Source organism: Callorhinus ursinus, unplaced genomic scaffold (assembly GCF_003265705.2).
Source record: "Callorhinus ursinus isolate GAN/ISIS: 27379988/994484 unplaced genomic scaffold, GSC_fseal_2.0 scaffold10, whole genome shotgun sequence".
Classification (NCBI taxonomy): domain Eukaryota; kingdom Metazoa; phylum Chordata; class Mammalia; order Carnivora; family Otariidae; genus Callorhinus; species Callorhinus ursinus.
This window is the reverse complement of record NW_027397072.1, coordinates 16405595-16415575: the sequence shown is the minus strand read 5'-3', so window position 1 is coordinate 16415575 and position 9981 is coordinate 16405595. Positions and strand designations below refer to the sequence as shown.

The 9981-nt window shown below is 52.4% G+C and overlaps 1 protein-coding gene across 1 annotated transcript in view; it reads right to left on the bottom strand.

The window, feature by feature from the left end:
* Positions 1 to 1381: 1381 nt before the first annotated feature.
* Positions 1382 to 9981, bottom strand: part of LOC112821261 (b(0,+)-type amino acid transporter 1-like) — a 9928-nt gene continuing 1328 nt past the window's right edge. The window contains exons 2-6 of the mRNA XM_025868623.2: positions 6129 to 6262; positions 5823 to 5952; positions 4544 to 4668; positions 2674 to 2761; positions 1382 to 2178 (exon numbers count right to left, since the gene is read on the bottom strand). Of these exons, the coding sequence (XP_025724408.1) occupies positions 1945 to 2178; positions 2674 to 2761; positions 4544 to 4668; positions 5823 to 5952; positions 6129 to 6262 (711 nt within the window). The 3' untranslated portion in view covers positions 1382 to 1944. The remainder of the gene's footprint in view (positions 2179 to 2673; positions 2762 to 4543; positions 4669 to 5822; positions 5953 to 6128; positions 6263 to 9981) is intronic.

Genomic DNA, 9981 nt, shown 5'->3' with positions numbered 1-9981 from the left:
CGTCCCATAGCTTCTGGATGGGGGCTGGTTTCCAGAAAGTCCAAGACAGATGAGCAGGTTGGAACTTTCAGCCCCACCCCAGCCCTGACCTCTGAGGAAGGCCAAGGGGCTGGAGATTGAATTCAATCACCACTGGCCAATGACTGATCCACCTACATAAATGGAACTTCCATAAAAACCTCTAAAAGACAGATTTCAGGGAGTTTCCAGGTTGGTGAACATATCAAGGTGCCCGGGGGGTGATGTATCCAAAGAAAGCATAGCGTGGAAGTTCTGCACCCCTGCCCCTGTGCCTGCCCTATGCATCTCTTCCACTGGGCTCCTCCTGAGTTGAATCCTTTGTAATTAACTGATAATAGTAAATAAAGTGTTTTCCAGAGTCCTGAGTCATTCTAGCAAGTGACTGACCATGAAGGGAGGGGCTTAACCAAGTAGGGCAGAAGCATGGGTGATTGGGGGACCCAAGAGTTGAGACTGCTGTCTGCCCCTGGTGCCTAAGCTCTTTAGCTTTGGGGGTCTGCATTAACTCAGACAGTGTTAGAATTGAACGGAATCACTGGACACCCAGCTGGTGTTGGAAAAATGGAGAATTGGTTGATGGGAGAAGAAAACTTAACAGAAAGAGCTTGCGGGAGCCTTTTCCATATCTAGGCGATAAAAGGAAAGCCATACAGGGCGCCTGGGTGGCTCAGTCGGTTAAGCGACTGCCTTCGGCTCAGGTCATGATCCTGGAGTCCCGGGATCGAGTCTCGCATCAGGGTCCCTGCTCAGCGGGGAGTCTGCTTCTCCCTCTGACCCTCCCCCCTCTCATTCTCTCTCTCTCTGTCATTCTCTCTCTCTCAAAAGTAAATTAAAAAAAAAAAAAAAAAAAGCCATACACAGGAGTCTCGGTGCAGCTGCAGGAGGAGAGGTGCTGAGCAGTATCCCTGCCCCTCCTTTTCTGAGTGCACTCCCTGATGGACTCAGAAGCCGCACCCCAGGCTTTCCAGGCACTGTTGTCATCCTTTCTGTCCCACATTTGCACCTGGGCAGCCAGATATTTCTGCCCCCTTGCCTCTCTTTAGTCCTACAACCACATTAGCCTTCTGAGGTCTGTTCTAACTTTTCATCCTTTCTTCTAGAAATGTGACTGTCCTCCCTTTCACCCAAAGCCAATAAAAATCCCTCCCTCCCAGGGATCTTTCTCTTGCTTCTTTCTGTGTTCAAGCCATTTGGAGGCTTTAAATAGGAACTAAAGTCTCACGTCTTCCTGAAGAAGTTTTGTCAGACCCAGAGGTTTTCCATTTGCAAGAAAGAAGAACTCACTCAAACTCACCTGAGCCAAAATTGGAAATTTATTATAAGGTATCACGTTGTCCTAGACAACAAAAAAACAGGAAGGAGAGTCAGATGGCAGTTGGGCCATGGAAGGACGGAGACCAGAACTGAAAAACAGCCAGGGTCAAGACTGCAGCCTGCTCAGGTCATTCCCCCAGTTCTTGAGGACCATATAATTTCTCAACACCATTTCACCGTGTATGTTCATTCCTCTCTCTACAGGGGCTTTCTCTACTCTGCCCACATAATGGAAGATGGTCCCACATAGATCCCAGAATTTATTGCTCCTCAGATTAGGCAATCATCAGAATTCTAACTCCAAAATCCCCAAAGAAGGGAACATATTTCATTGCTGCCCGCCTGGAATATCAAGTGGCTATCCCCAGAGAGGCAGCCATGTAATACCAAGGTGGCTGTGAGATCCACCTGCACTGGAGGTGCAGTTCTTAGAGAAACGGGGCTGCTGTCCTGGTTGGATGCCCCCCAGACCTTCACAATAGCTGGATTTAGCATTCCAGTCACTTATTGGGATTATGCATAGCCAACCTGCAGAAAAGTTGGCAAGACCACTGGTGTGGGGATAAAGGTGTCTGCAGCGAGGAGGGCAGTGCACACCTGTCCAGTCCTTTAGTCAACATTTCTCATGGTTGGAGCAACTTCCAGGAGCAGCTGGAGATACAGGATGGCCATCTGCAACCACTCGGGCTGGCACTGGAAGTAGACAAGCAGGAAATAGACCGGGATGCCACTGAACAGGAACAGGAAGATGTACAGGAACTCAACCTGGGGGTGGTCGATGACGGGTGCCAGCACCAGGTACAGAGAAGCAAGGAGCATGATGACAGGGATGTGGGTGGGGACCTGCCATGGACACAGAGACCTGGGTGATGGAGAGGCACGGGACGTGGTGTATGGCCCCTGGGCCCTGTCCCTCCTGCCTGCCTGCCTGTGTCCACCTGCCACCAGCTCTCCATCTCCAGTCCCTGCCACATGCCTTGCCCAGCCACAGAAGCCACCTGCCAGGTTACAGGGGGCCATCCAAGGAGTCGGGGCTTTGGGACCCAGCTTGATCTTCTCTATGCTTTGTGAGTCCTGCTGTGTGTGAGCCTCCCCTCGGCGTGTGTCTCCTGTTGTTCTCCCTCAGAGTGCTCCAGGAGAAATGAGTCCCCAGCAAGCAGAATCAATGCCCTGTGATCCAGCGCTCCCTCCCCGCCCCCCAGGAAATACAGAAATTTTCTACCAAATGTGACAGTGGCCACCTCTCACATTCCTTCTCTAGCCCCCAGATGAGTCTGTGGACTGCCTCATGCAACAGTCTAGGGTTGAAAAAAGCCCAGTGTTTATTCCAAAGTCTACCTTGTAAGGTCGAGGAAGATTCTTCTTCTTTATCCGCAAGTACAGGAGACAGCCAATGGTGGTTCCATAGGTGATCCAGCCAAGAAAGCTGAAAGGCAAACAGAAGCCACTCACTACGAGGCCCTGCCCTGCGTGGGCCCGCACGAGGGGCTGGCCTAGTAGGTGCAAACCGGGGACAGAAGTGCAAGCTCATCAGGGGCCTTTCAGGCACCCCCAGGCCCCTGGTCCAAGCAGGCTAAGGAAAGAAGGCAAGGCTAGGGCACCAAGGACAAGAATGCACTGGAGGGTATTCCTGCCTCTTTCATCTTCAATCACAAAGTGACACATATACAAGCCCAGGCCCCCACCTGGCTTCGGGTCGGGCCTTCTTTGACTGCCCCTGGCTGGACAGACGAGGACAGTTTGCAAAGGGAGGGAGGAACACCTGTGTGTCCAAAAAAAAAAAAGAGTTTGGTGGAATTTCAAGGAAGTCTGTGCTCTCCTCAGGGGCCAGCACACTCCTAGCGGATCCTCCTACCTTAGAACTGGTGACAGGGTAGGCTGTTGAGCACCCAGACAAGGCCCTGGCCTCTGCCTTCCCCACTGTGGGTAGTTGAGTGGCTGACGTAGGTCTGATGAAAACCTCGTCTGACCTTGGCGACAGGATCCAGACCAGGCCGTCTCTTGAAGCTGTCAAGATGGGGCGACAGCGTGTCCTCGTTGGGATGGATCATCCTAACACTCTCAACTCTGTGCCGGAACATTCTCAGTCATTTCCCCCAAATCTCAGTCTAAAGAAAACCTGGGTTCACCATGAGCTTGATTTTATTCTCACGGTATAAAGATTTTATCTTTTCTCATGGGAAGAAGATAAAAAGAAAAAACCAGGTCTGTTACTTAATGTTCTGAAGAAAGTCACATCAAGCACTGTATATCCTGTTCCAGAAGATTAATTATACTTATGACAACAAGGAAGAGAGCACACGATACGTGAAAAATTACTCTGAGAAATCCCTGTTACACCCAGACCCTGCGTTCGCTCGCCTGTGTGAGGACACACCCACTGACCCTGCTTCAGATGAGGTCATAAAATTATGGCTGGCTATGGGGCGCCTGGGTGGCTCAGTCGTTAAGCGTCTGCCTTCGGCTCAGGTCATGATCCCGGGGTCCTGGGGTCGAGCCCCGCGTCGGGCTCCCTGCTCGGCGGGAACCCTGCTCCTCCCTCTTCTCCCTCTCCCACTCCCCCCCTGCTTGTGTTCCCTCTCTTCGCTGTGTCTCTCTGTCAAATAAATAAATAAAATCTTAAAAAAAAAAAATGATGGTGGGATAGCACAACAGCCCATCATTTCTGCCCCAGGGAAGGTAATAAAGGGGGTCAGAACATCTCCCCACTTTGATCCAATCACTGATTATACCTGCCCAGCTTGGTTGCGGGTCTGCCTTGAGTTCACTGGAGATACGCTGGGTCAGAGTCCTGAGCGCAGATCAGATGACAAAGGGAAAATCACAGCACAGCCAAGAACTACAAGCAGTGGGGAGTAAAGCCTGATCTCGGGGACAGAAAAAAGGAACAAGGAAGAATAAAAAATGACAAAGACAATACAAGCCTTTCGTTTGTCTGCCTCTTGGTGAAACATCTCCCTCATTGAATTTTGGGAAACAGGGCAAGGGGGGAGGGAGACACATTTAACTTTGGAAATATAATTGGGAGGGAATGGCTGAAATGTGTGTGCACGTGCGGGAGCCCTGAGCTCAGGGTCCCAGAAGCATGCGCGCACCTACGCGTATAGATGCACACGCATGTGCGTGAGTGTGCACACGTATGAGTGCACGCAAGTGTGCACACAAAGGCGCCTTGAGATACCCAAAATGGGAAGACAGTTTCACTTGCTTCAAGAAGTTCACGATGGTGCTGCAGTTTCCTGGGAGGACCAGGACCAGCGCCCCTGCGGTGGTAAATATCAGGGCCGCAGCTGGTGTGAGGCGATGCACATCAACCATGGACAGAAGTTGGGGCTGGGAGCAAAGTCGGGTGTCGCCAGGCAGCCCCCCGAGGGAGCCACAGCAGGTGGCTGGGAAGCTCCCAGTCCTCTTCCCCTGCCAAACTCACTCTGGACTCAGGTGGGCCCAACCTAAGAGCCCCCAGTCTCCAGCACTTCCAGATGTAGGTCTCTGTGGCTCACGTGGGGTGAAACCAGGCCCAATGTGCAGTCAGCACGGGGAGGCTATCCCTCCAGGCCAGCCAAGACCCAGATAGCTTAGGATGTGGGCTGGAGTGTAGAAGCTGAAGCAGGTGCCTGGCCAGATCGTTCAACTTTGTACTGCTCATCCCCAACACAGGAAGAGGGACCAAGGGTGGGAAGACAGAGGAGCGGGGAGGAGAGGGTAGGACAGTTACGGACAGAGCATGGAGTGGGAGTGTGGGTTATCGTGGTAGACTGTATTATTACTCAGCAAATAATCAGTCTCCCTCTCTCACCTCTATGGGAGAAATACTGTCTAGTTCCCCATCCACTGATGCTGGGCTTGCCAGTGAACACGAGTAATACAGCAGAAGCTCAAAATACGCTTGTGTGGTTTGGCTTGCTCTCTTGAACCCCTGCCACCTGCTCTAGGCAAAAACATGCTTTGGCTTGGGTCCCTGAGACAAGAACAGACTCACAGTCCTGAAAGAGGAAATCTGAACCCAAACCCCAGCCTGAAGCAGAGCCACGGTAGACCCAGGGACTGACAAACATGAAATGTTTGCTGTTGTAAGACCCTAAGATCTGGGAGCTGTGTTATTCAGCACCATTGCTGCAAAAACTACCAGAGGGAGAGAGTCCCTGGGGGGAGGGCCCTGAGCATACGCACTGGCTCTGCTCCTTTGGCTTCGCCCGCTGCCCCCACACCCCTGGACTGCACAAACATCCCCATCCCCTACAAGCTCCACAGTGTGACCCAGCATGGTGATCTCCCAAAACCCGGAAGTCAAAGGACTGAGGTTTAAATGGAGAGGTGTGGGATGCTTTAAGCCCACTCTTAGAAAGAACAGGGCTCTGTCTTGTAGGCGGCAGGCCCGGCTTGGGCTCAGAGCTAAGCTCAAGCAGGAGAAAGCTTAACCTCTGCAGTCCTTCCAATGCCCTCCTGCAGGCCCCCCGACCTTGCCCAGCCTGGACCCCATCTCTCACCATGTGGCCCTCTCTTGCAGCCACATAGCACACACGGCTTCCGCCGAAGAACGTCCCATTGACAGAGCCAAATGTCGAGAGTGTGACAGCCAAGGGTACCAGCCAGGCCCAGGCTCCCAGCACCTGGTTCCTAGGACAACACAGGAATCAAGGGAAGGAACTCCAGCAGCAAACTGGAGGCCAACCACCAGGAAACAGAGCAAGCAAAACGTCTAGAGGCAAGTTGAAATACACGTGGGGCACGATCCTTCCCCACCCTGGATTGTCTGCCCGGTGGCCAAGGAACACGTCACTTGACTCACTCACCCCCAGCTCACAGCCATAGCATCAGAGGAAAGGATCTCATTGGGTGACAACACTAGCAGGTAACTGATGTTGACCCGGAGGTAGAGGCTGGTGACCAGAGGGATGGCGATCATCAGCGCCCACACCAGGTTTTGCTGCAGAGGTCAGGAAGAAGAGGCCACATGTTAGCGGGTGAAGTCCTTCTCAAGCCCCCAGAACAAGCTCATCTGTGCAGTGCTGAGCCTATCCTGGCCACAGGGAACATGCCAGGGGACCACTCAGGTGGTGTGCCCCTCCTCCATGTGCTCACAGCCCCACGGCGTGGACACACAAAGAGCAGGTGTGCTGGGAGGCCCTGAGGGGCACTAACCAGTCAGCAGGGGAGGTACAGAGGGGGTGACAGGAGTGGGGAGGGGAGAGGAGCTATCACCAAAACTTCCAGAATGAGCAGGGCCTTATGCTGGGCTCTCCTTGAAGAATGGGAGAGATTCAGGCAGGTGGGGATGGGAGGCATTCCCAGCAAGGGCAACCGTGAGAGCAGAGGCACAGAGAAGGGACAAGAAAGTTAAATATCTTCGTTCTTGGCTGTTCATTGATCATTCCAGCTGGAATAGTCCAAGACCACCATGCCAACCCCGCCTTGTTTCTGAGTCTCTAGGACTCAGGCTCAGACTGAGGGCCATTACTCCCAGGGGTTCCACTCTGCCCCTCAGTCTCCTCAACTGGAAATTGGAGGTCTGTAAAGTGGGACTCCCCACTGCTCTGCCTCTCTGCAAGGTGTGAGGGTCAGCAAAGAGGAAGGGAAAGAAGGGCCTGGACAGAGGCGCTGTGGGCACTCGGAGCAGCCTGGACCGTTGGAGCTGAGTGCCTCTCTGACCCACGGTCTCCCAGTAAAGGTACTGAGGGGCTGAGGGGCTCAGTTGGTTAAGATTCCGACTCTTGGTTTCAGCTCAGGTCATGATCTCAGGGTCGTCAGTGCAGAGTCTGCTTGAGATTCTCTCTCCCTCTCCCTCTGCCCCTCCTGCTTGTGCTCGCTCTCGCTCTCTCTCTAAAATAAATAAATAAATCTTTAAAAACAATAAAATAAAGGTACTGAGCAGGCATCCGATAAAAATGGAGGAGGAATCCAGGGTGCCTGGGTGGCTCAGTCATTAAGCGTCTGACTTCGGCTCAGGTCATGATGCCGGGGTCCTGGGATCGAGTCCCACATCGGGCTCCCTGCTCAGCGGGAAGCCTGCTCTCCCTCTCCTGCTCCCCCTGCTTGTGTTCCTGCTCTCGCTGTCTCTCTCTCTCTGTCAAATAAATAAATAAAATCTATAAAAAAAAAAAATGGAGGAATCCATGAAAACTGGGTAAATCAGAATGTACCCCCTTCCACTTCACAGCCCCAGCCTTGGCCGTCATTCTGGAGCCAGGAGCAAATGGAAGGAAGGGGTCTCCCTCAGGACCCACAGAACTCTACTCAACATTCCCCAGGCGTGGGGCACCCTGGATAGATATCTTTAGACTCCAAAGTAAGAGCACACTTCGAAGAAGGAAAAGCATGCTATGACACCCCCAGCCTCATGGAGGGCTTTCTCTAGGTGTCCTTTGGCATACCTTGTGGGGAGCAAGCAAGCATTGAGGAGCCCAGAGCCTCTCCCCTCGGTACCAATGAGACACCAGAACCTGGCATTGCTGTTACTGACACAATGTAGCATGAAAGAAGAGGTCATGCTGTGCCAAGAGGCAGGGAGGTCTCCTCCAGACTTGACACAGTGCTGTCCCTGGGAGGGCTATACCGCAGGCCCACACAGACCTCCTTGCCCACCGCTAGGGAGGACCCTCCCCCATTTAAGCATCTGCCCCTGGTTAGCGTATCTTCTGTTCTTCAACGTTATATAAAAAGCAATTTCCAGAGCTTTCTGCCCAGGGCTAAGATCTCCCCACAGACAACTCTGGAGGGAAGCATGGGAGGAAGGGCATGGGGACACTGAGGACAGAGTAGTGATCTCTGGGCCTATCCTCACGCCCCCTTCAAATGTCCTTGAGACACAAACATGCCCTGTTCTTTTGGGTCTCCAGGTTCGTGTTCACACTGCTTCTATGTGGCTGTTTTGCCACAAATCTCATCAGCCCTTCAAGGTTCAGCTCTAGCCCTCTGCTTATAGGAGGACTGCCTGACTGCTCTCCTGGGGATCTCTTTTTTTCTGAGTTGCAGCAGAAAGTGGAGGCAAACTTTCTGATGTCCAAGCCTCTGTCCCATCCTGTCCTGTCCTCGAAGGGCAGAGGCCAGGTAGGGTGACCAATTCACCCCAGTTTGCCTGAGACTTTCCTGCTTTTAGGTCCAAAAGTCCAGCATCCCTGGGAACTCTTCGGCCCCGGGCAACCAGGATGGCTGGTCAGCGGACCTAGCAGGTCACGTGACAGACATGTGCAAGGGAAGCCGGGAGAACGGCAATGGATTCTCACATAAAATGGGTCCTTCCACGTCCCCTCCAGCTCTCAAATCTGGGAGGGGATCTGGAAGCGAAGGAAGTTGCCCCAACCGCCACGTAGGCATGGCACTGAATTCCTCATCTTCCCAATGGTGAAAGTGTGTTCTACCTGGGCCCAGAAGATATCACTTGTAGCAAAGACGGGCTAGTGGAGCAGAGTCCTGGGTTGCCCCTCCTGCGGGCCTTGTCATGGGGGGCTCTCAGCAGGCAAGCACTCATCATGCACGACCCAGCCACATGCCAAGTCACAGGGAAGGGGACCTCATATGCTTTTGAACTTGACTCATCTTGGACAGCCCACCTGCCGGCTAATGAGCTATGACAGCAAAGCCCCAAGGTGCACCACAAGAACGGTGAGATTTCCTGGTTTCATTCTCGAAACCCTTAACTCTTTGCTCAAATTCCAGGGCTCTGGGCGTAAGGCTGCCCCAGGTTTGGCATAGGTTCTGCAGTTTCTTGAAAAAAAGTGTGACACGAAGATACACTTAACATGTGCTTCAGAGGGCAGAGTTAGAACTAGCATTTCAAATGCCCAGCATTCATAGGCATGGTTTTGTTTTTGCTTTGAAACCCACATTTGTCAAAAATGCTCTATACACAGCAGAGGTCAGCAAGCTACCGCCTATGGACCAAATCCAGCCTGCTGCTTGTTTTTGTAAATAAACTTTTCTGGGGCCCCAGCCACACTCGTCTGTTTACCTATGGCTGTTTTCATGCTACAACAGAGTTGAGTAATCTTGACAGAGACCTCATGGCCTGCAAAACCTAAAATATTAACTCTCTGATCCTTTACAGAAAAAGTTGGCTAATCCATGCTCTATGACGTGGGAGCTTGTCTCACGCATCTTTGGGCCCCTTGCCCTTTCCCTGGACCAGCTCTGAGCTCAGGGCCTGGGTCCAGAGAAAGTAGTCTACTCCCCATGAACTCCCTATAGCCCCCACGGCACCCCAGAGCCAACCTGAGCGCACACTAACCATTCACCTGAAATTACAGCTGTTGATTCTCCATCCACAAGTGATTATGCCGTTTGATCCTTAAAGCCCCGTGAGGTGGATGGGGCAGCTATGATGATCCTGTTTACAGGCCAAGAACTGAAGCACAAGGATTTACATGCAAGAATAAAAGCTAGATCCCAGGACTCCTGACCCTCACCCCAGTTTCTCTCTGCTCTTGGACTTCAGTCTTCAAGCTCCTCTTCTCCTCCTAAATTCTCCCAAGCCCCCCCCGCCCCCGCCGCCTCCAGGGAGCCTTTATTGAGAGCTGAGACATGTAAAAGCCCTTGAGCCAGCCTCAAGGATGTAGAGGAAAAGACTCAGTTCTCATCCTCTGAGAATTAAAGACTCCTGCAGGAAAAAAAGAAAGGGAAGAAAGAAAGAAAGAAAGAAAGAAAGGGAAG